Here is a 27,762-nt window from a genome sequence, read left to right as displayed (position 1 = left end):
CCACTCGCTCTTCTAATAGCACCACCTGCCAACCGGAAGGGGGGGGTTGTGTCGCAGGTCTGTTGTGAAGGCCCATGCCAGTGACCGGATCCTACACTGAGGAACCCAGAGGAGCTTGCATGCCTCACTTGGCCACCCAGAGCAGTAGAGAAGCGGCTCAGGGAGTGCACTGATAGGAGGGAGAGAGGGCTTCTAGCTATTCCAAGCCAGAATGGAGAGGCGCCATTTTTGCATTCTCTTGGGCCTATGCCCTTTGTGGAGGCCTACCTAATCAACTCTTAGGTTACGCCCCTAGCCATGGCTAAAAAGGCCCTTTCTCATGCTGCCATCCTTTGGACCTCTGAGGGAGGAGCCACACACACAAAAAAGCCACTTAAGGATTTATAGTTCAAAACTAGCACTTTGAATTGGGCCCAGAAATTGGCAGCTAGTGCAGTCGATCAGAGCAGAATGCTCAAAATGTATTGCTCCAGTAGGCCACTGAAGTCTGGCCCAGCTGATCAAATTGAACCACGAGGAACCTCAAATTGAAGGCTCCATGGGGCTGAATAACACTCCCCAAGCATGAAACAACTTCCAAATAGTGGTGCCACCCATCACTAACTCGGACAGCCACTGTAGAAGCAGACCATGGTTGATAATACAGAAAGCGGTGTTCAGAGATCGAGAATTAACAGGACACATTTCCCCTTTCTCCTGACAGATGTCATCATACAGGGAAACCAAAGCAGTTTCTATGCCTAAACCAGGTGTAAACCCCGACTGAAATGGATCTTAAAAACCAGTTTCCTCCAAGAGCACCTGAACCTGGTCCACAACAACCCACTCAAGAACCTTGCCCAAGAAGGGGAGCTTGGCAACTGACCAGTAGTTTCTTAGGATTTTCTGAATCCAGGGTTTCTTGAGGAGTGGTTTTACTGCTGCCTCCCTCAAGCAGGCAGGGACCACCCGCTCTCACAAGGAGGCAGTAATCACTTCCCTGGGCCAGCCAGCTGTCCCCTCTGCTACTTTTCATCAGCCATGAGGGACAAGGGCCCAGAGCAAAACTGGTCCCCCTGACCGAGACAATCTGTCAGGGAGGGTGCTGTCAGTGGCTCTCGGCTGATTGCCCTGGAAATTATGAAGACAAGGAAGTGTTTCTTGCAGTCCTTTTTTATTTCAAACTTTACAGAGAGAGGCTATAGTACCCAACCTCTTGGATAATAGTGTTGTCCTGAGGGAATCTCCACCCCACCTTCTCGACTTCCTCATTCGTCAAGATTATAATCTCCTGTATGGGTGCCGCTATGTGCCCTCAAGCAAGGCAGTCTCGAGCAGGTCGTGCGCCCTGGTGCTGAGGGGCGGAGACCACCCCCCCCCGCAGGGTGCAGCATGGTTTCCGCGCGGCTTTGCTGCGCAGCGCCCAGCCTACCGGCCTGGCGCACCACGCCATCGGGAGTCTACCTAGAGCCGGCCCTGCCCTCAAGCTCTTCGCTCTACTATGTTAAGGCTTGCTGGGTTCTGGGAGATGGTGGGTTTGGGATGCTTTCTAGTGAGGTGTCAGCCAGCTGTTGCTCAGGCCCTGTCTGCTCCTTCTCTCATTATTTCCTGTTTCCCCTCATCTGCCTCTGAGCTGTGACCTCCTGATCACTGTTGTAAAACTATATGGTCTTCCTCGTCTTCCTCCCTGGGTCAGGATGGAGAGGCGGTTTCCACCACTCCTCCTCTGCCCAGCCTGACACCAGCCAATTTTTTTTTGAAATTTTAAATGTCATTTGCATTTTTAAAATAATGATTTAAATTTTTTAGTACATACTTGGATTAATATTATTCAGCCCAACATGATTAGTGTATTCATAATCAAGTCACAAACTTAAATCCTTTTGAAAATGTAAATATTTAGAGATGCCATTCTTGAAGTGCTGGTTGTAAGGTTAGCTAAAGGTGGCATGGTTTTTAAAAGGTTGAGAAAAGCTGGTTTAGTGTAAATGAGAAAGTCATTCATCTGTAGTTTCCTGCTGGACCCCCGATAGCCTTCCCTTATGAAGTGATGGAGGAAGCCTCTATACTTCTTCCTACTGGCTGTGCCCCGAATGGTCTTGGGATATAAGATGGCTGTGGGCTGCCAGAGAGCTGAGAAACTCCAAAGGACCGCGAGGTAACACACTTATTGGCAACCGATCTCTCTTTCTGAATTTTCAACATGAATTCCTCTAGTGGCTTGTGTGCTCAGACTTGTATTTGCAATGCGAAGTTGGCCTCCTCGGCTTTCCAATTTTGTAACATCTCCTGCAACAGAGACAAGAATCTCCCTCTCCAGGAATTCAAGCTTAGCATACTAGTCAGCTAAATACAAGCGACTCCACATTTGCTTGGGTTCCAGGTCATTGTGTGCGTCAGCAGACCCATGTAAGCCCATTCCACCCCAACCTGCTTCTGGGGCTGGAAACACCGCATTTGTTGTTGGCGTGCATCAATTGGACACCGCCTGCATGGGGACATGGGGACAGAGGCATATCTAGGGGTTGGCCAGGTGTGCAGCTTCTGCTGGCGTGTTCAGGTCAGGACCTCTGGAAATTGCAGGTGGCACTTGAGGTTCTTTACACTGCACTACATGCAAGGCAGCAACAGATTTATATACCTTGCCTGAAGTGGTTGGACCTGGCAGTGAGGCTGGGGGAAGGGCTTCTAATACCACTGCTTCCCCCAATGCCTGGTGCCCACTACACAGAAGCTGCAAGCTATTATGAGCTCAAAGAGGAAACTGTGGGCTGTGAGGGTTCCAACGCCTGCTGCTTACACATCATTGGAACATCTGAAAACAGTGTGTGTGTACGCACGTGCACACACAAGCGCACTATACGCGCCTTTGTCCCACCCAAGTAATTGCTTAATATTGTCTGTTTTATTTTATTTTAAATATACTGTAAGGTACGGTACCTTGAGAACTTTAATAGGTGGGGTATAATACAAAAATAAATAATATATTCTCCTGCCACCCAAAATCATGTTGGGAACCAGGGTTCTCTGAAACCTTGTAGTGCAAAAACTGGAGTCAACATACTGTGCTACTGACGTCTGCAATGAGATGTTTTTAGAAACACAACTTCCCATAAGTGTTTTTGTATTGTTTTACTGAAACTGAAAAAGTATCTGTACCAAAATGTACACAATTTTGTAATAGTACAAAATGGTTATTTTAAAAGACAGAACATCAGTTACATTCACCCAAATAAGCACTGAACAAACCATTTATTGCTAGCTCAGTGTCATATTAAATAATCAAAGCAAGGTCAAACTCTGCATAAATAAGAAAAAAACGTAACTTCTGGACAACAATACTGTAAGGATATGGACATTCATGATGCTATTTACAAGTAGCCGTAGCACATACCTAGCAATAGGTGTTGATTTGCATTAGCTCTATAACCTATTAACAAAGTACTACAAACAAGAGTACCACACAAAAAGGGACACTCACAATGAGTTCCAATGAGAAGCCTAAGGACCCCAGCCCTCAAATTGTCCTTTGAGCCAACTTGGAACAGTGAGCCATCATTCCATCTATAGTCTTCCAACAAGTTTTCCTGTGTAGCATTGAATGCACTTCCCTGGTATGCAGCTACCTTGGATGGAATTGCTTTTCTTCTCTCATCTCAAATCCTGTAGTTAGATTGATAAGCAACTTAACTTGCTTAAAAAAAAAAGACATTTAGAACTTGCTAAAAAAACCAAACCCCTTACAATTTCTTCAGGAAAAGAAATATTAAATAAGTAATCAAGTAGTATTAATTTAACCGCTCTCTCATCTTGAGATACACACCTATTCCTGCAGAAGTGCACACCATATTCAAAAGTGATGATTAAGAAATAGTGTAAACATATGTTTTTGAGTTGCTTGAAACCATTCCTTTTAAACTTTACCAGGGGTGCTGTTCACTATGATATTCTCCTGGGGAAAGCACTACTGAACTTTACAGGAACCAGTGTCTAGAGCAGCTGCCCCATTATCTCCAGTACTAGCCCAGGAGAACTTCCCAGTGGCTTGTTCTGCAAAGTTTCTCACCCCAGTGCAAGATAAGAGTCTCTGAACAACATGCCTGTTAACTTCACATGTCTGCATTACAGAAATGTCGCATACTTTCATGAACGTTAAAAAACTGTATTATACACAACAGAATGCGAAGCACTCTGAAACCGAGACTTCTAAAAACTATTGTGACTCAGTGAAATTATCCCAACACCCAAATTCTAGGCTTAAAATTCTGAATAAAACTAAAGTAAGGATTCTTTGAGAAGCAATTAGATTAAACTTGAAGGCAGTTACAACATATGAAAGCGCCAACAAGCTGTTCTAAAACCCCACACCATCCCCCAATCTGCTGAAAAGTGATTAATTTGGTGAAGCTGGCTATTCTCTTGCCCCAAATGAGTTTTACTGGTGGCTAGTTCTTGCTGCAGATTCATATGCAAGACACTCCATGTTAACCTGAAAACAGTGATCACAATGGACATTGCAAAGCAACTAATGGAGTAGACTGGTTTAAAACAAAAAATTACTAAACTTATTTCTCAGTAGTACACTAGTCAAAATATGTTCACCTCAAAAATGACAAGGCAGACACTTTTGAATAACTTGAGTAGACTACAAGGAGCCTCACTCTATAAAGTGTATGACTCTAACTTATTCATAGTCCCATGTAAGAACTATCTGAGCATTTCCCACAGAGAAGCATCATTTTATGGCAGACAAAGGGGCTAAGGATTCAGGAAGCTGTGGGCTGCCTATATGTCCACTGATCCTCTTTCAAGTGTATTTCCAAGAATTCACTGCACTGAAGATTTATCTTCCTTCCAAAATTCACAGATAACGTGTTATTTCTTTTCACTGGTCAAACAGCCACAGCAATGCTTTGCTTCAAGTTTGCCAATCCTCAAACCGTTTTCTTGGTACAAGTTCCTTGGAGATCTTGCAGGTTAATTTTTGACCTATTAAAAACAATAGAAACAAATTCAGGTATGTCCTGATTTCCACCTTGTATTTTGTTAGCTGGTGGGGCACAATTTCTTTCTCACCTGTTGTGGATCATGTGGCTTTTGACCAAATGCCCAGCAGCTAAAGCAGCCATTAGAGAGAGTTCTCCTGCCATTACTGTGCCACACACAATTCTGGCAAGCTGACGGGCATTTTCTCCAGGGCTCTCTATACTTGCTCCCTGAACCCCCAGCACCTGTAAGCAAGAGGAGACACTGTGTTTTAGAAGCCAGGCAGAAACATATTATACTCAAGGCATGAACAACCTAAGGTTCTCTCAAAAACACAGAAAGCATATTGCAGAGCTGACAATTCACTGGCAGAATACAGGCTTTGCACTCAGCAAGTCCCAGGTTCAATATCTGGCATTTTTGGTTAACAGAACCTCAGGGAAAGAGCTATGCATGAGATCTCGGAGAGCCAATGTTGTCACAGTGGACTGAACAAACCTTGATGTATCAGTGCCTGACCTGTAGAGCCTAAACTGATTTTTTAAATTTTATTTTGTGGGAGAGAGGGAGGGGAGAAAAACTATGCATGCATTTCACAAACTAGTAAAACATTTAATCACTCCCAAAGGTCATGGGCTCTGTGATTACAAGTGTTCTTCTCACACATGCTCTGCTTTAAATTCAGCCATGCAAGTGACAGGCATACATGTTTTTTTCCATTAGTACACGTGAGAAGTTTATCCTAGCCATGAAAAGAACCGTAATAATCAGGAAATGGTGAGATAAATGTAGGTTTGTGGGCATAGTACATGGGTTCCAAATTGCAAAACATGAACAAATTTAACTATGGCCTCTGAAGAGAGGTGGGCAACCTGCAGTCCGCATGTGGCTATCAGCTGCTCTTTGTGCAGCCCAATGAACCCTGGAGAGCTGCACTTAGCTGAGCATTGGGGGAAGCTATTAGTTGACTGGCAGGGAAATTATTCATCCTCCAATGCAGCTAAGATAGTTCTCTTTGATAGCAGCACAAGGACCTTGATTTTTCTTGCCACTCTGGCCAGCTGAGCACCAGGAAAGTGTGAGATTGGAGACAAGAGGTGTGGCGTGAATGGGTGTTTGTATTCTTGACATTGACATGAAGGTCCCGAGTGCCCACCCACATGAGGCCAATGCAGAAAAAAAGATTGCTCACCCTGCAATTTGTTGTTGTTGTTATTTTACCATACCACCCATCTGGCTGGGTTTCCCCAACCACTCTGGGCGGCGCCCAACAGAATATTAAAAACACGATAAAATATCAAACATTAAAAACTTCCCTAAATAGGGCTATGCAGTTGCTGCTTCATACCTGCAAACAAGCCTGCTGTGGTAGAAGATTGGTTCCTCCACCCACTGTTCCAATTTCGATTGAGGGCATTGTGCAACTGATATATAGATCTTCATTGGTAGGGCCAGTTGATTCCATCAGTGTGATGCAGTTCGAGCTGCTAATATTCTGTGCTGCATCCTACAGTCAGTACATAAAATTTCAGTTTTAGCATAGGAGTGTTTCAGCTACATAATCTCTTGCATACACTTAAGTCAAGGGCTAACATACCTGTCCACATGCAATATACATGGCAGTGACAATGTTTGCCGCGTGAGCATTATAGCCACCAATGCTGCCAGCCATTGCGGAACCAATCAAATTCTTGTTTATATTGACTTCAATCATGGCTTCCGTGGTAGATTTCAGTACCTAGAACAAGCCCACAGAATATTGTTATACTTCTCAGAAGCTGAAGCAGTAATTCTCTGCTACTCAGGGATAAAACTCATTATGTAGATGCAATTGCTTTGGGGGGGAAACAAACCCTAAATTCTCCACCCCACCTGAAATATCACAATCACAGGGTGCAGGGAGCTAAGAATTCCAAGGGAGATCTAATGTGCCCACTACATTACTACTAATCTTTAATACTTCTACCCCACCCTTCTTCCTCACATGACACAGACCTATAGCCAGGCTGTCTGGCAAGCTACTCTGAACAGGGCAGAAAATTGAAAGTAGTGATAATCTGAAAATGAATTCCACACAAGCCATTTAAACAAACATGTTGAATCCAAGAGTGTTGGCTCACACAACATGTACTCACCTCTTTTACAACCTTTGCAGGAATGATTGCCTCACAAACCACAGACTTCCCTCTCCCCTCTATCCAGTTTATTGCAGCTGGTTTTTTATCTGTACAGTAATTACCACTAACAGCTACAATGTGGAGATCAGGAAACTCTTCTTGTAGCCTTCCAAGTGCTTTCTCAGTGCCCTGTTTGAAAAAAGGGAAAGAGAGAGAAAATGTATTTACTGAACACGAGCCATGAAGCATTGTAGTTCTCATTGATCTCTTGTCTCAAAGGAATTGCTGCTGAAACTTGACACTGGAACTGGGAAAATACATACAGAATTTTTGTTAACTATTTAAGTAACATTTGAACTGAACTCGAGAGGCCATGTGCAAGGTACATCATTCCAGGGTCACCAATACTGTCCCCATGGGCATCAGGGCAATGCCTGGGAACCTATCAGGTTATCAGCTTGCTTCCATGGCCAGCTGTGGACCTAAATAGCCTCTAGAGAACATCAGGTGCCTCCTTAGGCCTAGCTCCTTTCTGACTGTGCTTTTCTCTCTGCACCCATCCCCCTTCCATCCTGATAGCAATTGTGAGTGTTTGAAATAACAGAAGATGAGGCAGAGCAAAGTGAACAATGGAAAATCAGCCACTGGGTATCCCCTAGAACAGGCACCCCCAAAACTTCGGACCTCCAGATGTTTTGGACTACAATTCCCATCTTCCCCAACCACTAGTCCTGTTAGCTAGGGATCATGGGAGTTGTAGGCCAAAACATCTGGAGGGTCGCAGTTTGGGGATGCCTGCCCTAGAAGTACAGGGCAGTTGCAGATGGAAAAACCAGGAAAGGGGTGGGAGAAATAAATAAGAGAGAGGCCTAGGGATAAAATGATGTGGAGCTGGAAGGAGTTAACTTATGCACAGAACCATAATGAAACAGCATCTATACTGATTGCACTCTGAATATCATAACACTACACATTTCAAGAACAGTTCATTTTGAACTATTTAGAACAAGTGTTCAAAAACCACACATTTCATTTGCCCTGCAAGAGAACTGTGACCCCTCTCCATTTTATCAACTAGGAACTGAAGATAATACAAAGCAATTTGTTCCAGAGAATCCTTTATGCCCCGAGGGAGATTCCCTGATCAGAGATATTTCATTTAATTGGACTACAATACCATTTTATACAGTGGTGCCTCGACTTACAAATTTAATCCGTTCCGAAGTAGGTCGAAAAATTTATAAGTCGAAAAGCGCCATTGGAAACGCGATTTCCCATAGGAATGCAATGGAAATGGAAAAATTCGTAAGTCGAAGCAACCCCATCTAAAAATTCGTAAGTCGAAGAAAACCTATCTAAAACCGCCACGGTTTCCGTTCGGATGCCAAGAAATTCTTAAGCGTGTGGCCATTTGCCCCACTCATAAGTCGAAAAATCCCGTTGTCGAGTCGTTCGTAAGTCGAGGTACCACTGTATTTGTGTAACGCTTTCACACACAAGAAAGATGTGTATGCACATGCATAAGAGACAAGAATCCTGACTCCTCATACAGTATTGCTTTTATCTTATCCCTCAGAGTTTCCTAGAAAAGGGCTTGAATAATAGTGAATTTTGAAATAATTGTTTAAATGCACAAAACAAATCCTGGAGCTTACTTTTGAAATCATGTTCATTCCCATTGCATCACCAGTTCTAGACGAGAAGCGAATATAAAGGTTGCGGCCGGCCAAACAAATTTGAAGCCTTTGCAGACGGGCAAATCTATAAAAAAGAAGGCTTATTAGATTACATCCCATCTCATAATATATTTTGGGTGCATGACTTTCAACTGTCAACAACAACATTAAGATTCCCTCCTGCCTCCCTCTTGCTAGCTATAGCAAATGCTAACCTGCTTGTGCTATCAAATGCATCTTTAATGATCTTGAATCCTTCTGGGGTTTCCAGCCAAGCCTTCACTTCGGCAGCCTGGCAGGCAGTGGGCAGCCTTACAACAGGCCCTCGTGTCATTCCATCCGCCAGAATGCGGCTACTGGCGCCTCCACCAAGCTGAAAGCAAAAAAGCCCCAAATGGTAGGGTAAGTGGCTGGTTCATGTGCAGGTTCCACAAACAAGTAACTATTGTTTCATAGTAGCTGCTTAAATAGTGCCCAGCCAACACAGCTTGTGTGATCAATACTTACACATATTGCTCTGCACCCTCTATTTGTGCTTGCCACCAGACAGCCTTCTGTTGTTGCCATTGGAACTTGAAACTCTTTCTTATCCAGAAGAAGGGGGCCTGCCACTCCCACAGGGATCGGCATGTATCCAATCACATTTTCACAGCAGGCACCCAGCACCTTAACAAAAAAGCCAACTTTTAAGATGTAACCATAACCACATTTTTCAAAAATTACAAATTTCATAGCTATCAAAAATATTTTTAAAACTCAAATGTTTGATATTTAAAGTAACTTGTTACAAAGAGTAAAACAATTTTTTCCACTCTCATTCAATGCGACTGTCAAAGAGTAAAACAATTTTTTCCACTCTCATTCAATGCGACTGTCAAAGAGTAAAACAATTTTTTCCACTCTCATTCAATGCGACTGTCAAGTAACTTAGGCAGTTTTCCCACATCTGTAACAAAACACACACACATTGGATACTTTCCCCCCTATCACCTTGGTAATAAGGTGCATGCAGAACAAGTTGTTCTCTTGTTCTACGACACAAGCAAATTAAAAATGTATATGATGATCACAATACTTGTTACAAACAGGGATGAGGCACTTTTGTAATCCTGAAACAGACTGTCCCTCTGTATGCTGGGAAGGTTAAAGAAGCAACAAAAAACCCAAGGAGACGCCGCCATCCCTGACTGTACAAAATGTCCACCACTAGCTATACCCGATGCTCTCCTTTCTCATTTACCACAGTCTGAGAACTCATAGCTATTACTGACCAAACTCATTATGCCAGACTCCAAATCAAGAAGTTTGGAACACTGAATTCCTATGTTAAAATAAAAAATGTTTATACACAGTTACGTTTGCCCACTTGTGCTCACCAAAGAATAATCGTAGTTCTTATAAGGAAGACACTGTAGGGAGGAAGGTTCAGGAAGCTTCTGGGATAACATTTGTCTGCGAATCGACACACCACGTTCCTGAGTTTCCATCAAAGTTTCCAGCTTATAGGCAGGGATATATTTTGCATTGACTAAACTAATGACCTCAGCATCAGAAAGGAACTTTGCACCCATCTAGAGAAAAGAAATAGTTTGGTGACTTTGTTTTTAAAAAGCATTTACAGGTTGCCTCTTTGCTTAAGGCAACAAAGCATTACATACAGAACTACAATTAAGCAGAGAATTAGTTGAAAGTCCAGCAAAAGAGATTAACTCCTCCAGGAAAATTTGCTCTTGACCTCATCTTTGTTAAGTCTTTTGGGACTAGGCAAATGCAATGTTTCTTCCACAAAACATTTGAGTCTGTAAGTCCATATGTATCAAGCCATGTAATAGCTAGAATTTTAGATGCCAGTAAAGACTGGGGAAACAATAACTTTAACTTGTCAGCATGCCATAAATTCCAAGCTGTGGGTGGCAATATAATAGACCCTTAATTCTTGAACTTTGAAGGAGAGATTTAACTTCCGATGTAAAATAGAAACCAGAGCAAAGCTTCTCTTCCAGATTTCAAACAACAAGGAAGAACATATAGAATGGTTTTATCTGCAACACAGTCAGCTACAGTCAATCTAATGATCTTAACAGTGGAACCACAATGGAAACTGGTACTTTCCAAGGTTCAATATGAATGCTTTTATACAGCCAGTGTAAGCTTAGAGGCTCTTAACCACTATTTAAAAAGATTGTCATTGATTTGGTGGGGTAGGTCACAGGGGAAGAGATGGACATTTGAAGTATAACAGCTCAAGTGTAAAATAAATTTGAAAAAAATGTTATTCTGGGGAGCAGACCATTTGTATTGCTCAGACCCAGCCTTTGAAAAATGTTAAGGCTAGGGAGGTAAACCTTTTTCAGCTCAAAAGTTACCTTCTCCCTAAGGCAACCGGCGGGGGGGGGGGCACATCCCAGTGGTAGGTGGGGCCATTGGCTAAAATGAATGGAGCAACAGGTGTGACTCTGACATTTGGACACTGGGCTACATTCAAGCCATGCAAATTAGTCAGGATGTTTTTACGCACCACCACAAACACATCTCTCCATACTCCACCGAGGCAAGCAACAGGCATGATCATAATGCAGTGCCACATTCCAGCCAGGCAAAAGGGCTTGAGGAAGGCACAGAGCAGAGTCAATGGAGAGCCCTGAGGGCTGGAAGGAGAGACCTGGAAAGCCATATTCTGTGCCCAGGCACCAGGTTTCCCACCACTGGTGTAATTTTGGTTGTAGGTACTTTAGTTTTGGGTGCAAGTTACCAAAACATACCAAAAAGGGGGCAGTTTTTCCCAATTCCATGTCCCCCTAAAGGCTGTTTTGGGGGGTCAGAAGAGCCCCACGCAACAGCATGGGAAGTGGTAGTGGGAAAGAGGAAATCTGCAAAATTCACCTTCAGCAGGCATTTTCTGCTAGAGCGCCACCTTCCCCCTTCATGATAGAGTAAGACTGGATCCATTCTGAAGCCAATCCAATTTTTTACCCATTCTTGAGAATTTCAATGACTATAAATCAGCATGAGTAAAAAGAAAAGGCAGAATGTTTCCAAATTTACTCTGCATGTCACGTTCATACAGTTGACACATATAAACACAGTGCACTCCACTCAAAAGAAGTTGTGAATAACCCACACCCAAATATTACTGAATAATAGTTTTTGGATAAAGATCCTGAACAACTTTTAAAGTAAATAAAAAAATTCATTCAGTAGCACCTTAAAGACCAACTAAGTTTTTCTTTTGGTATAAGCTATCTGTGTATCTGCATGCACACGAAAGCTCATACCAAAATAAAAACTTAGTTGGTCTTTAAGGTGCTACTGAAGGAATTTTTCTATTTTGTTTCGACTCAGACCAACACGGCTACCTACCTGTAACTAGAACTTTTAAAGTACTAGATGATTCCATAGTTCTCCTTTCTTACCTTGTCATTCTTAAATATACCCAGACATTCTTCAACAGAGCGTGTCTCTTTAGGCAATTCAATTCCAGGATATTTGCTGTCACTCACTGGGGAAGTTTCTGAAGAAGTACAATTGCCAACCACAAATGTGGCCTTCGATGGAGGTTCTTGTAGGACAGGCATTTTAACTTCATCTGCAGAAAACACCAACATTGGAAATTTGAGGAGTGGGCAGTTTCATCAACAACTTGTTTGTATTGCTAAAAAAGATATTACTAAAAGGTTACCTTTTCTGTCTTTGGCAAGTGGAAGATTTTCTACTTTTCTGGGGCTGGGATTAGTTTTTAAAGGCACAGATTGTTTTATGCAGCACTGTTCAGGATTTTTTTTCTGGATCACTAGTGGGGATGTTATAGGGTTCTTCAACGATAGTGTAGATTCCATCTCTGTTTGCTCAAAGAAGATGTATTTGACAGCAAGGAGGAAAGCTAACCCAAGTGTAATAACTTGCTCGATGTCCATACTGGCCATTCTAGAAAGATTAAAGAAGTTGACTACATTACCTACTTCACTGTTAAGAAGGCATGCATCAAGGAAATTTAGCAAATCCTGCTTTTTAAACTTCCACCTGTCCCTTTTTTCTTTCCCTTCACTACAAATACTTCCTACCACACCTGCCGATTCCTGGGACTGCTTGAGCGATACCTCATCCCTTGCTTGCTGCAAATCCTTCCTCAAAACTCACTTATTCTATGAAGCCTTTGGAACAATCCCCTGGGTCTTGATACTTTACTGAAGACAAGCCAAGGTACATGTACAGGGAGTAACTGAATATTCTTGCACTGTTTACCACTGCTACCATTTCCTTCCACTTCCTTTGTTTTCCTTTATATTTATTTTTAGAGTGTAAGCTCCTTAGGATAGGGACCAGTCAAGCCCATACTTTGTAAAGCACTATATACATAGATGGTGCTACATAAGCTTTTCCTCCTTCTGTACCAAAGCACTTGTTGCGTTCTTATCCTATGGAAGACAGCACAGTCACTTAATATATGCTAGTTACACCGTAACCTCTCACAAATTTCAAGCACGTACACCTGTTTTCTACATTTAATAAACATTAACAAATTATGGGGATTCTCGTAAAGTCACAGATGAAATCATTCATGACAAGTGAGCGGATTTCCCTAAACTGCAAGATACATCTCCCTATTACTAACAGGAAGGTTCATATTACCAATGTGGCCTAGGACCCACTTCTGCACGATCAGTTTCTGCACTTCAGAGATAATTTTGATTTGGTATACAGTTACTGTCTATCCTTTCCTGTAGGCATGCAGTAGTGTCATGGGAAGCAACCATCTCAAATCACGTGAACCCTGAGTGCAATCATCAGCAGCATGGGATACTACCACTCAAGCAGCTATCATGCTGCAATAGTAGCATATATATCAGCCATAGGTAAAGTGTGATACTTATTTGAATAGCATAGCTAGCATATAAATAATTTTCAACACTCAGAATTATAAACATTGGGACTGTCCTAATCCTTTAAACTCAACATGTGTGCCATCCCCCAATGACTCTTACGTGATTAAAAAAACACCTGCACAGAAATTCAAGCTCTGCGATAGGCGAATTCCACCATTGAAATAATTAAAATGCACTTGTCTATGTCACTTGGAAAAGCAACAAACAAACAAACAAACAAACAAACAAACAAGATAGAATCTAACGTTTATGGTAGAGGCAATGGAATACTAATTAGCAACATTATGTGAAAATGTACCTGGAAAGATAGAATTGCCATAGAGAAACATTAGGTTCAATTCTCTTTGGTGCATTTTCATCCAGTCCCATAGAAATTTCTGCTGTGCTGTTCTGAGCAGATGGCTCTGATATCCAACGACTGTGAGCATGAACAAGAACCAAACCTAGAGACTTAAATTTAAGAAGTCAGTTGTTTTTGGTCAGCTCACCAAGGGCTTTGCACCAAAGTCAATATTAAACAAAAAGATGAAAAAATGGTAAATACCACTTCCTTGTTTATTTGGGGAGGGTGATATCCAATGTTAGTCATCCTTAGGAACCTAAGTCCACTGATTTCAGTGAGTCTACTGAAAGCTGTAGCTTAGTGCAATGCATTTGTGTCCTGTTACTTATTATTATTTCTTTCTTTGTATACTTTGTTGAAGTTGAAAATTTGTAAGATTAAAAAAATGAAGTCAATAGAAATAATGTTCATTTTAAAAAGCTGTAGTCAGATGGCTAGTGCCCTCCTTATGAATGCAACACACAGTCTTAATTCTGGCTACACATTCCAAGTCCAGGGAGGAGGAATGGAAATCACTGGAGTTTGGTCTTCTACCAGGCTTTGAGCCCAAATGGTCATGTTCCTATTTTCTTTTCAACTTGCATGTCATACTCAGGCTGCTAGTAGTCAAATTACATGGCAACTGAATCTGTTACATTTGGGGGAACTCAATGCACTTTAAATACCTCTTAACATTTTATACTCAGGTTTTCCTGGAACACTTTAATTTTGTCTTTATCCAGTTTGGATAAATTCAACTTTATTGAATTTTTATTGTAGCCTAAACCACTTAATTTATTTATTATATTAAGAGGTAAACATTTTTTAAATTAATAAATCAAACCAAATCTGTTTTACTGAGTGCTCAAAATAAGAGTCCATTAAAAGCAACAACCTACCATAATCATTTTGACTCTCTGCGTTACAGGATTTGGTTTGTTTTCTTCTTCTTCAAGAACACGAGCAAAGTGACTAAGCTGCCATATGGGACGTCCTTCACGGCTTTCTCGCGAAAGCTGCAGAAATAAATAGTATATATACAACATAGATTTGAAAAACAAGTTTCCAGAAGTCTCTTGCACAGGACCATATGACAAGGTATACAACTGTGTACATCTCTGTGTGGAACGTAAGATTAACCTTTCAAAATAGAAACAATGGTAAAGATGCTTGTGTAACTGGCTTTTAACTCGCCTAAATATTTTAAAGATTAGCAGCAATGTAACCAGCCGCTCGGGTGCCTGGAGCAGCAAGCATGTGTTGCGCATGAGGGGCGGGGTGCGCTACTCAGAGCATGCACGGAGTCCACCCGCCGCCTCCCCCTCAGCTGGAGGGCAGCCAAGAGGGAGGAGGCGGATGGGGTGCCCTGTAGGCCACGCGCCATAAGCGTCCTGCTCCATGTCCTGCGCTGGAGGGTGCCCTGCAACCTCAGTGCTGCCCGTGGTGCCTCGGCCCCTCCACTCCCCCTTCCTCTTCTAGTGAAGATTAGATATGCTTATGGAGGTGAGACCAAAATAAAGAAGCATTTATAAGCATTTATAACTATTTATAAGATATGAAATAAGGAAGACAAAACAGAGTTTACATATATATTTTTCAAAAAAACAAATCTGTAACAGGGTAACAAAATGTTACAGTTGTTGCATTCTAACTATGTTACAAACATACAGTCTGACAACTGCAGTATGAATCATAATTATATCAAAGCTAGTTTATGAATGCCTGTGGTTATAACCTTAACTCTTTGCAGATCACAGAGTCTTCAAAATAAATTACAGCATTTTATTAGCCCATATAGGATTGCTTCCTCTGTTAGGTTTTCTTGCACAAGGCTCTTTAAAATAATCAGGAGCAACGCTATGGAATGCTCTTGTGTGATTTCCATAAATTTCAATTGCTAGGTAAAATCCCAGGGATTGGCACATATACAAATGATTTCCCCTTGTTTTTAATAAATGTTCTTGGAACATTTATTAGCAACAGCTACTAAATGCTCTTGTGCAATTTCCATAAACAATTGCTAGGTAAAATCCCAGTGACTGGTACATATACAAATGATTTCCCCTTGTTTTTAATAAATGTTCTTGGAACAAAAACTATTTTCAAAATAATCTTAATTTTTTTTAAAAAACAAAACTTGCTCAACCCTCCCTTATACAATAAAGAGAACAGTATGAGACATTATGTACATATTTATATATATAATATTATATAGCACAATAATGGAATTGAATAACCAAGATCAGATGTTGCTGAAGTACAATTCCCATCAACTGGAGGGACAAAAGTTCCACAATCTTGACCTAAATTCTAGAAACTTTATTGCTATGACATCATACAGTACATGGAGAGTTTTTGTGAGGTGGGCGGAGTTGGGGCATTTCCAGAAAACATTAATTCTTACTGATCAAAACTGGAGACATATACCATCCTGTCAAAATTTGTAACAGTTCTCTCAATGCCATATTTAAATAAAATGTTTTATTTTTATTCCAGTTTTTCCCAGATCCCCATAGGCTTATTTTCTCCAATATTTTAAGCCCATTTAATTATAAAGTGTTTCATTTTCTGGCTCTCAATTACACTTGAACAATAAGACATCAATCCTAGAAAGTACCGGTAGATAGTTATTGCTGGTGGTTATATCAGTGATGATTTTGACATGCTCTTACCTCCAATACTAGTGACACACATGCAGGAAAGAATGTCATGAAGACAAAATAGTTGGCCAGGACAGACATACAGCCAAAACAGCACATGATTTCAAGCTGTCTTACTCCTGTTAGGGAGACAAATACCAAGCAATTAGAATTTCTGTTTCCCCCCACTGTATTTTCATATGGATTTTAAATGCATACAAGCACACCTCTAGACACTGTGGCACATGCACTCAATTCAAAATGGACAGAAGTGAGAAGAAAGTAGCTTCCTTGTAATCCCTCTTCCTACTGGAAACAACACACAGCTTGCTACTCATGACCAGCAATTTTTAAAAGTCTGTTGGGATCAGTAAATGTGAAGCTAGAATAATCCCAAGGCACATTTATTTACATGTTTATGTACACCATATTTGCCTTTGCAGAATTGTACAGTTGCAGGGGACTAGCCAAAGCATGGCCAAACTTGGCCCTCCAGCTGTTTTGGAACTGCAACTCCCATCATCCCTAGCTAACAGGACCAGTGGTCAGGGATGATGGGAATTGTAGTCCCAAAACAGCTGGCGGGCCACGTTTGGCCATGCCTGGACTAGAGGGAGGGGGTCACCTAGTCCAACCCCCTGCAATGCAGGAATCAAGGTTAAAGAATCCCTGTAAGATGGCCATCCAACCTCTGCTTAAAAACCTCCAATGAAGGAGAGCTCACCACCTTCCAAGGCAGTTTGTTCCATTTTGAAATAGTTCTTACCAGCAGAAAGTTCTACCTAACATTTAGTTGGAATCTCCTTTCTTGTCATTTCAATCCACTGGTTCAGGCCCTACCCTCTGGAGGAGAAAACAAGCTTGCTCCATCTTCCATGTGACAGGCCTTCAGATATTTGAAGATGGCTACCGTATTAATACTCTGTCTTCTATTCTCCAGGCTAAGCATACCCAACTCCCTGAACTGTTCCTCATAAAACTTGGTTCACCTTCTGCCCAAATTCCAGCTTTTCAATATCATTCTTGAACAGTGGTGCCCGAAACTGGACACAGTACAGTGGTACCTCGGTTTATGAACACAATTGGTTCCGGAAGTCTGTTCATAAACTGAAGCGTTCATAAACTGAAGCGAACTTTCCCATTGAAAGTAATGGAAAGTGGATTAATCTGTTCCAGATGGTCCGTGGAGTACTTAAACTGAAGCGTTCATAAACTGAAGCGAACTTTCCCATTGAAAGTAATGGAAAGTGGATTAATCCGTTCCAGACGGGTCCACGGAGTACTCAACCTGAAGCGTACTTAACCCGAAGCATGGGTGTAATTGGTTCCGGAACTCTGTTCATAAACTGAAGCGAACTTTCCCATTGAAAGTAATGGAAAGTGAATTAATCCGTTCCAGATGGGTCCGCGGAGTTCATAAACCGAGGTGTTCATAAACCGAGGTTCCACTGTACTCTAGTTCGATTCTGACCAAGGCACAATAAAGTGGTATTATTACTTCCCTTGACTTGGATACTATGCTTCTGTTGATGCAGCCTAGAATTGCATAAGCTTTCTTTTGCTGCTACACCACACTGTTGAATATCTATTGCAAATTGGTATTTTCTGTTCATATTTAGCTTAGGAAGACTGAGGACTTACAAGCTGTACCCTAGAAAGCTGTTGGTCAGCCTTAAAGGCGTTTCAAACAATAGGTTAAATCTACAATAAGTTCTGTTCATGAAAGGATGTCTTCCCCCACCCTCATCCATGCAGTAGCTCCCAGCTTTGCCAAAGAGTGATAGGGTGCTATACGGCATGGGAGGGAGACGGGAGGGGAGAGTCAAGCTGAAAATCACACATCTTCTCTAAGCAGAAGTGTCTTTCTGCTCATGCAAGCCGGCTCTTCATTCACCCAAACATATTACAAATTTATGAGCATGAGCTTGGCAGTTAACACAGCTATGTATAGAAACATGGGCAGCATAAGCTAACAAATCCCATCTTATGGGTACAGGTTAAGAAAAACAAAACAAGAATAATTTTAAGATTAGCCTACAGTTACTATGTAAAAAGAAGTTCAATTAGTAACTAGTGCAGGCATCCCCAAACTGTGGCCCTCCAGATGTTTTGGCCTACAACTCCCATGATCCCTAGCTAACAGGCCCAGTGGTCAGGGATGATGGGAATTGTAGTCCAAAACATCTGGAGGGCCGAAGTTTGGGGGTGCCTGAACTAGTGTGTCTACCAATTAATTCTGACTTCTTCAAGACTCTCTTTGTACACTATGGTATAATAACCACATAGAGGCAACTCCTGGTTTAGGTGAATCTAAATGACATGCGATCTCGCACATGTGCACAGTACCGAACCCAGAAATAGCCCCCAAAAGGGGTAGGGCCAGCTTACACACGGGGGTTCAGAACAAAAAACCCAAGCAATCCTCATAAAACGAGGATTGACTGTAGTTATAGATATGGGATGACACTTAAAAAATTTTTTTAAGTGTACAAATATTTATGTAGTGCTGTATCATAAAAATATATCACAATGGTTTACAACATGAAAACATAAAACCAAACAATATCATAAAAAGCTAAAAACAAGCAAAATGAAATTAAAAACAAACATCAACAGACCACTGTGAGAGATATAAATTGCATGGATTGCCTTAGACAATATTTAACTATGCAAAATTCCTATGCAACACATTGGCACTGTGGGATTAGCACATGCAATGGTTACAAAGAACCTGTGCCAAATATTTTCCTTAAGATGATAATTGCCTTCGTTGCAAAAAATGTGACCAGCTGTTTAATGAGGGCTTGGTACCTCCGCGTTAAGGGAAGAGAAAGGAATGAATCAAGAGTTATTATGTTCTGCACACAATTTCACTTGCCATTCATAACAGACATATGACAAGAGAACAAAAGAAAGTTGCATATCTCATTCCCCCTACCCTCTAGTATAAAACAGAAGTAAAATTATGAATTCATTTGTGTTCTCAAAGCAGGAACCTTCCAAAGCCACAAAAACAGCAATAATCATAATAAAGACTCCAGTTCAGCCAACACAATTGCCACAAGAAGTAGTAAGACACACAGCTGTCTATGAGATACAGTGGTACCTCTACTAACGAATTTAATGCGTTCCGAACACACATTTGTAAGTCGAAAAAATGTGTAAGTCGAATCCCATAGGAATGCATTGGGAGAAAAAATTCGTAAGTCGAAGCAACCCTATCTAAAAATTCGTAAGTAGAAAAAATCCTATCTAAACTGCATCCAAGATGGCGGACGGAGCTCCATTTGTAAGTAGAAAAATTCGTAAGTAGAGTTATTTGTAAGTAGAGGTACCACTGTACTAATTTGTTCGGTCAAGCTCCTGAAACTTGTTAAGCTTTTTGTTGTGCTCCTCAAAATTCCTCAGCTTACCAGACATGGTACCAACGCCAATGACAAGACATTCAACAAGAGCATCAAGTGTAAATGTGGGACCCAGGATAGCCATGCCACGTGAAATATTTTCTCTTACTTCATCCTATACAAAATAGAAAAAAATTAAGTCAGTTAATATACAACAGTGCTGGGGAAACCGGCCCTACAAATGTTGGACTTAAACTCCAATCAGCCCCAGCAAACATGACCAATCATCAGGGAATATGGGTATTGTAAATCTGATCTGGAGAACCTGTGATCCTCAAGATGTTGCTGGACTACAGGTTGAAAAAATTGTGTTTGCTAACTGCATTGGTGGAGTAATTAAGAAGCAAGCAAAATATAAAAGATTGTTTTGTATCCCAAGTTCCCTCAAAACTGGATTTATTTAAGTAGCAAGAAAAGGATTAGACCTAAGGGAAAACCCATGCCTTCTTCTTTTCAGACAGTACTGCAACAATATACTTTTACAATAGAGATTAAATATCACATAAAGGAAACACTGAATGTAAATTTATACAAGCTCATGTATAAACAGAGGTGCGAAGATTTGCTTCAAAATTGTCCCTAAGACTTTGTTCTCAGAATATCATTGTATGGAATCCCTATTTCAAAATGTTCTTTATCAAGTGGATAAGTTGGCTGACCTGCGAATTGGAACTGAGCGCAAATTTGGCTAATGCGCTGGCCCTGGAGAGGTCAACCAGAAGCAAGAAGAATGGCAGGGCTTCACTGAAAAGATACAAAAATTATTATAGACATGCAAAACAGAAACAAAAAACCCCACATCTTAGGAGGCAATCCCAGTTACACAAGCCCAAGTAACCTGTACCAGAATTAGTTATGATTTATTCCTTAAACTTCAAATACCCATTAAACAGTTTTATGTGGCATGTATTTGTTTGGATACACTCGACATAATTGATCTTCCACTTGTCTATATTAGATAGGTAAAGGCATGAAGAATGTATAATGTAGGCAAAGCTAAGGTTGCCTGGAGAACACAGAGTAACAGCAACCATGGCACAAAGAATACTGGAGAGGGAGAAAAGCCCTCTTTCAGCACTGAAAGGGAAATAAGAGGAAATCTCTGTGGAAGCCTGTCAATCAGATTTTTGGGGCCTAGCATTCAACATTTGAAAGGAAAACACACAGAAGGGGAATTAAATCCCAAAGACCTCTATTGTATAACTTCACATGAAAGGACGGTCACGCCAGAAGCAGCATAAAAAGATGCATGTACAATTTCTTCATGTGAATGAGATGAGGCTACCCTGAAGACTTCTGGAGTGCCCTCCTATTTTGTTCCACCTCTCCAATTCTTAATTTCAAGACTAGGGTGGTCAACTGTCAAAAAAACCAGCTCCTGAATAGATGAAGGTATATTTTCAAAAAACATAGCAATGAATAATACGTACTTCAGGCCTGTCAGTTCTTTATCAAGGAAATGAATCACTACTGTACTGAAGACAAAACTCGAGAAGATTGTGAAGAGCCCAGCAATACCTACCAAAATGAAAAAGGAAAGGTCTATCTAAAAAGGCATTAAACAAATACAGACACACTTCCTTGCAAAATAATATTTTAAACCTAATCCAAATCCTTCCCTTTCCAGAAAGCATAGATACATTGGATTCTGTTGTGAAACTGCTACACCATTTTGCTTCATGTTACACTTTAGGACAGATGTGGGCAAATAGATAATAATGTTCTATTTATCCATGTGCTTCTGTCATTCTGGTCTCATATTAGTAATTCTAAGGGAGAATCCAGAGTATAGAATACTTTCTCTCTGTTTCTTTAATTTTAAATATAAGATATTTGGGGCAAGCTGTCTAATCAACGACAGAGCTGGGAAGCAGGACATAGCACTGAATTTGCCCTGTGGCCAGTAGGAACTTTAGATTATAGGATTGAATTCCTGACCTGTTGGGGGCCAAATTTGTTACAAGGATACTATCCCGCTGACTAAAATGCTGGGACATTAAGATGCATTCTTATCCTCGTTCAGCTAGAACTGCCAAACCACTAGTGATCCTCTGCCACCTGCCCCTTACATTTTCTCATTTACAAGTAGACGGTGGGTTCCCTTTCCATTGCAAATGGGTTCTGTTGGCTAGATCAGTAGTACTGTATTCTGGAAAATACAGTTAATCAGTAGAACATTTACATGCACCTTTCACAGCTCTCAGCAATGCTAAATTGCACCTGCACAATTTTTCCAGTTGGCAGAAATGGAAGTCCTCAGGTTTTCCTCAGTTATTTCAACATTTATTATCTTGAATAACTGCTGTAAAATATAACAGAATGGATCCAGTTTCCCATTTGGGAAGAGGCTTCCTTCAATTTACAGAAGACACGAAGAGCCTATGGAGGCCCCCTGCTGGAGAATGGGGCTCATGCAGTTTTTACCAATAACCTCTGCACTGCCTCTCATGCTGTTTTGAAGGGTCCTCCAACCCTCTGACATATTTTCAGGAAGCTGCAAAGGGAAGGAACAATCTGCAAAAATTGCCTCCCCTAACTCCCCTCCTCCTGCATGAGTGAAAGTTGGCTCAAAGCAAATATGAATTCAACCCAGTTGAGAAATATTTTGTGTGCTATATGCTGCACGCTTCTCTGTTAGATTGGTGCCGAGTCCCAAACAGGACCTGCCCCAGGTCATAAACAACAAAAAGTCCTTCTAGTACTGGCAATTTTCTTGTTCCACTGCATATTCATGGCCCAAATTTTACTTATGCTGGCACCAATTTGGGAAATCCCCATACACAAACTTGTTTTTATGCATTGTTCACAATTGACAGATCAGGGCACATGTGTTTGGGAGTAAGTTATTATCCTTCATTTACTTGGGTGCTTGTTTGTTTATTTTTACTGACATACATTAATAATTATATAAATCAATGTATCTTACCTAAAATATATTTTGACCCAAGCTGCCTCAGATTCTGAAACTGGAAGTATATATAAAGGATTGCTATACAGCGTGTGATTGTCAGGATTATGATATCACTGCTCAAAACGTCCTGAAAGAAAGAAATATAATCTAAATGCATTTTTAATATAAAAATTGTAAGTAAACTGCATTTATGGAGCAGTTTCAGAAAACTCATATCAGTATTTTGGGTGTTTATCTGACAACTTAGTATACTGCATTTCACTAATCACTACAACTCACAACTTACTACATTAAAAACTGCAGTCTAAAGGTAAAAATGGTAAAGGACCCCTGGGCAGTTAAGTCCAGTCAAAGGTGACCATGGGGTGCGGTGCTCATGTCGCTTCAGGTCAAAGGAGCCAGCATTTGTCCACAGACAGCTTTCCATATCATGTGGTCAGCATGACTAAATCGCTTCTGGTATAATGGGATACCATGACAAGTGCCGTCGCGCATGGAAATACTGTTTACCTTCCTGCTGCTGCATTACCTATGTATCTACTCACACTGATATGCTTTCAAACTGCTAGGTTTGCAGGAACTGGGACAGAGCAATGAGAATCCAGCCTGTTGCATGGATTCAAACGACTGACCTTCCGGATCAGGAAGCCCTAGAGGCTCAGAGGTTTGGATCACAGCGCCACCCGCTCCCTATACTGCAATCTACTGATATATTTAGACCTCCAAAACGGAAGAGAATGCAATCTATGTAAATTAGTCAAAAGATACCCTGGTAGCTTCAGTGAAGAAACATTTAATTATGAATTTCAAATAAGATGCTTATACTGACAAGTAGTATTTAAAAGAATAAGTTTAACTTCTTACTTCTTCAAATTTGGGGCATTCATAATTCCAGCCACAGATCTTGTCGTTACCAGTGAACATCTTCATGGACATCATACAGATGGTAAGAGTTACAGTTCCCACTATGACCTCCCATGGGTGTGAGGCCACGAAAAGGCCGTGCATTCGAAAGAGTCTGGACAGCATTTTCAAAAGTTCTTTCCCCAAATCTAAGACAAAATGCAAAGAAATAAAAATACAGTATAGTTTGTTTGTTTTTTGCTCAGGTAAAAGTCAAAATTTTAAGGAATTCCACAATGGCTCAGCTATCATATTTAAAGCATTAATCCATGAAAACAGAAAATTAACTACAAAAACTCCTGTCTTCTAAAAGACTTGAGAACACTTTCCCTCCAAGAATGCTTCAAGAAGCTTTAAGCAGCATCCTGCTGGGTCACACCGAGGCTCTTCCTCCAGCCAGCAAGTGCAACTGATACAATAGTTGGCAAAACTCCTCAACACTTGTGCCTTACATAATCTCTTCATCAAATAACAGAGTAGGATGGAATCTTCAAAACGTCATTTTGTCCAGCTCCCTGCCAATTTTATCTATGAACTCTCTGGCACATAGGGCCTAATGTCTCTGTGAAATTACTTGTCCTGTGGTGCCTCAACTGTTTGAAGCAAAAGTGCCAACACATATGCTGCACTACTTGAGATGTGTTCCGATGTACCGTAAGTCATTCAAATGAGGGAAACAGTCTAGGGTTTCATCCTGGTTTGCTAGTTCACCTGCAATATATGTAGGAGGCCAACACACAGTCTTGCTAAATGTACCCTTCAAAATGGTGCCAACACCTTCCTTTGTTCTCTTATAAGGAACAGGACACAAAGCTTTCACAAGGGTACTGCACTATTAATTCAGTTGTAATACCTCTGTGAAATCTTAGTTGTGTACAACTGCATGACCAGTATGTTCTGTTTCTCCCTTTGCACCCCCAATTTTAAATCCACCTACTCTTCAGGAGGTCAATATAAAGCAGTTGTTATTTTCTTTAGGCCACATATGATTGAGAGAGAGATATGTGGGTGGATGGGCCAACAAATTCATTTACAAGGATGAATTATGCAGAGTTTTCAAATGATGCTGGGTTTTAAAACTATTTTAATAAAGTTTACAGGTTAACTCAGGCATCCCCAAACTGCGGCCCTCCAGATGTTTTGGCCTACAACTCCCATGATCCCTAGGTAAGAGGACCAGTGGTCAGGGATGATGGGAATTGTAGTCCAAAACATCTGGAGGGCCAAAGTTTGGGGATGCCTGGGTTAACTTATATAAAACACAATGCTGTGTCTATTTCAAAGTTAGGCTTTATAGGCAAAATTAAAATACAGGTTCCCACTGAATCTTAAATAGTATCTTTTCCCTCATAAAAACAAACCTAATTTCTGTCAATACTCGTGTGCTGGCCCTGTCAAATATAATACTGTTAGCATAGTCCGCTACAGATCTACTAATGCTACATGTAAATAGGTTGCTGTACATATTAAGTGCACTTAAATATGAGACATGTAAAACTTTTTCGTCAATTTGTTTCAGTCCTTATTAAGTTTACAGTACTTTGAAATCTATTTTAAGCCAACATACACAAAATATTTCAAGACAAAGTGGGAGTTCGGCTCCATTAATGCCACAACAAATAATTCAGAAGCAATCTGGGTTTATTTTCCATCAATCAGGCTAGCCACTATAACCTTTTCTCAAAAATATCACCAATCACGTAACATCTTCATTAATCTTCCAGAAAGCTGGTACAGAATATTTCAAGAATAAGTCATATTGGACATTTTCATTATAACTGCCTAAGTCTCCTGTGAAGTATGAATGCTAAAAAGTCACACTCTCAGATATGATTAGTTTGAAGTAGTGTTTGAAATAGTGGTCAGTTACGAGTCAGAAAGGCTTTAGTTTAGTGCACACAGTCTCCCACTCAGACCATTAAACAGGATCTTCATCTCCCTTAAGCAATTATTGTTGCCCCTTTATGAGAGGTTCTGCTACTGAACATAATTTTGCAAAGATTGCACTTCATAATCACAAAGATAAATATATCCTCTCTTCAATGAATACCAAGTCTCCAAATAAAGAATGTGATATGTTGTGGGACGAAAGCTTCAAACCTTCTAGAAGGCTCTAACTTTAAGAAACCAGGAATGTGACTGGTTTATTCATTTAATTTGTATAATATCCTGAATATGACTAAGCATTTTAGATTTCACTTAGCTTTATAAACCCACATGTAGATATTACACTTTACAAAGTAACCTTCTTTGAGTACCATTTATTGAGCACTTTTACCTTTCAGTAGTCACTTAAACCAACTATTCTGACCAAGCAGTTTGTATAGAAATTCACAGATACATTATTATTGTATCTAGCTGCAGCCACTCCCGTTTCCTACTTTCCTTAGGCACAATAAACTCAGCATGATTATGGACAAATGGAAATTCCAAAATAATAGTCACTTATATATAAATATGAAGTTGGTGTTAATTATGATTGCATTGGAATTATCACCACTTGTTCCCAAATTAAAGCAATACAGTGCTTGGAAACGTGCTATTTAATTCACTGGTATTACTTCCTAGTATTAATTATCAAGGAAATCCAACCAATTACATAGTATTAATTATCAAGGAAATCCAACCCAGTCCTTGATGGAAATGAGATGCAATACTTATCAGTGAAATATAATTAAATTCTTAAAAGCGATAATCGGATCACCTTGAGCACTACTGCTCCGCAAATATGCTGCCACCAACCACACCCCAAAAGCACCCTTCCTTACGCAAATACTGAAAAATGCAGCCTGAATAAAGAGAGGGTGGGGAAGCGATTAGCAACGACCATCTGAACCATAGTTGCTAATGGGGTCTTCATATTCATACTGCAGCTGATTTCTGCCACCGCCGCCCCTCCCCCCGGAAACAGCCGCATCTTCCTGAGCAAAGATCAGTTTCAGGATGCTCCTCTTTTAGGCTTGTTATGGTAATCTCTCCTCAGCCTGAATGCGTAACGCTGGACCGAATGCCGCTCCGCGATGCTACCTGCCGTAGTAGCCAAGGAACCAGCCTCCTCCTCCCGCCCCCCGCCCTTCCTCCCAGGGCCACGGTCAAGGGATGCTGCCCACAAGGACCTTGACCGCTGCCCACAAGGACCCGAAGGACGGAGCAGGGAGGCCGGTGGAAAGTTCCAGGCCGGGATGGGCTCGGTTAGTTGCGTCTTGTCTTTTCGGTCTCCCACGCCCAGGGAACCCCTTGAGGAAACCGCCAAATCCCAGCCTCTAGCAGGCATAGGCAACCTTGGCTCTCCAGATGTTTTGGAACTACAACTCTAGCTAGCCCATGATCCCTAGCTAACAGGGCCAATGGTCAGGGATCATGGGAGTTGTAGTTCAAAAACATCTGGAGAGCCAAGGTTGCCTATGCCTGCTACGGCCACCTCCGCCAGGGAAGGGCATTCCGCCTCCTTCGCCGGGGATGGACCGGTGGGCAACCGTCAGCGGCGCCACCACCCTCGGCTTCCCCTCCCCACGCGCGCACCCTGCCATCGTTCGGCCGACGGTACCCCGAAAGACAGCGGGCACTTCAGCCGGTTTCGGAGGCCTCGGCGTTCCCTCAAGAAGGAGGAAAGGAGGCGGACAAGGTCCCCTCCGCGCGGAAGGAGAGGCTGTCCGCGGCACGCCTGCCTAGAATTCTGCCCCCAGCGCGGCGACGCTCCCCTTGTAGCGGCCAAGTACCTCCTTCAGGCAACGGCTGGGGTTGGCAAGACCGGCAGCTTCCTCTCTCCGTCGGCCTGCTGTACCTCTTTCTCTCCCTTGCTCCTTTGCCGCAGACTGAAGCGCCCGCTCTCCCCGCTACGCAAGGACACCAGGCTCGCGACACCCCGGCCAGCGGCCATCGCCCGATCGCGTAGCCAATAGCAAGCGCTCGCCACGCCCAGCCCAGGTTTCACGTCACCCC

The 27,762-nt window shown here is 41.5% G+C and overlaps 1 protein-coding gene across 2 annotated transcripts; it reads right to left on the bottom strand.

Annotated features, from left to right (window-relative positions):
- Window positions 1-3,096: 3,096 nt before the first annotated feature.
- Window positions 3,097-27,672, bottom strand: HMGCR (3-hydroxy-3-methylglutaryl-CoA reductase). Of its 2 annotated transcripts, none has more exons than XM_035099954.3 (20): window positions 27,540-27,672; window positions 23,782-23,969; window positions 22,933-23,044; window positions 21,437-21,524; window positions 20,666-20,750; window positions 20,016-20,121; window positions 16,636-16,742; window positions 14,863-14,979; window positions 13,940-14,091; window positions 12,438-12,682; window positions 12,172-12,344; window positions 10,135-10,329; window positions 9,266-9,424; window positions 8,974-9,131; window positions 8,738-8,843; window positions 7,101-7,271; window positions 6,563-6,703; window positions 6,314-6,472; window positions 5,056-5,210; window positions 3,097-4,968 (listed from the first exon to the last, which is right to left on the bottom strand). In XM_035099954.3, exons 2-20 carry the CDS (start codon window positions 23,944-23,946, stop codon window positions 4,914-4,916), a joined length of 2,649 nt encoding a protein of 882 aa, XP_034955845.1. In that variant the 5' UTR covers window positions 23,947-23,969; window positions 27,540-27,672; the 3' UTR covers window positions 3,097-4,913. The 2 variants fall into 2 exon arrangements, with proteins under 2 accessions (XP_034955845.1, XP_034955846.1); XM_035099955.3 differs by lacking the exon at window positions 27,540-27,672 and adding an exon at window positions 27,368-27,459.
- Between the last annotated feature and the right edge of the window lie 90 nt (window positions 27,673-27,762).

This window comes from Zootoca vivipara, chromosome 10, assembly GCF_965207765.1.
Source record: "Zootoca vivipara chromosome 10, rZooViv2.hap1.1, whole genome shotgun sequence".
NCBI classification, from domain to species: domain Eukaryota; kingdom Metazoa; phylum Chordata; class Lepidosauria; order Squamata; family Lacertidae; genus Zootoca; species Zootoca vivipara.
This window is presented reverse-complemented; position numbering and strand designations above follow the sequence as displayed.

What these genes read in the sequence shown, in the direction of transcription:
- HMGCR (XM_035099954.3), bottom strand. Translation starts at nt 23,946, where the DNA reads ATGCTGTCCAGACTCTTTCGAATGCACGGCCTTTTCGTGGCCTCACAC. An exon ending in GTGTGTCACTAGTATTGGAG is followed by an intron (nt 14,980 to 16,635) that starts GTAAGAGCATGT and finishes TTATTTCTGCAG; the next exon opens with CTTTCGCGAGAAAGCCGTGA. An exon ending in TGGCAATTCTATCTTTCCAG is followed by an intron (nt 12,683 to 13,939) that starts GTACATTTTCAC and finishes TAATCTTTCTAG; the next exon opens with AATGGCCAGTATGGACATCG.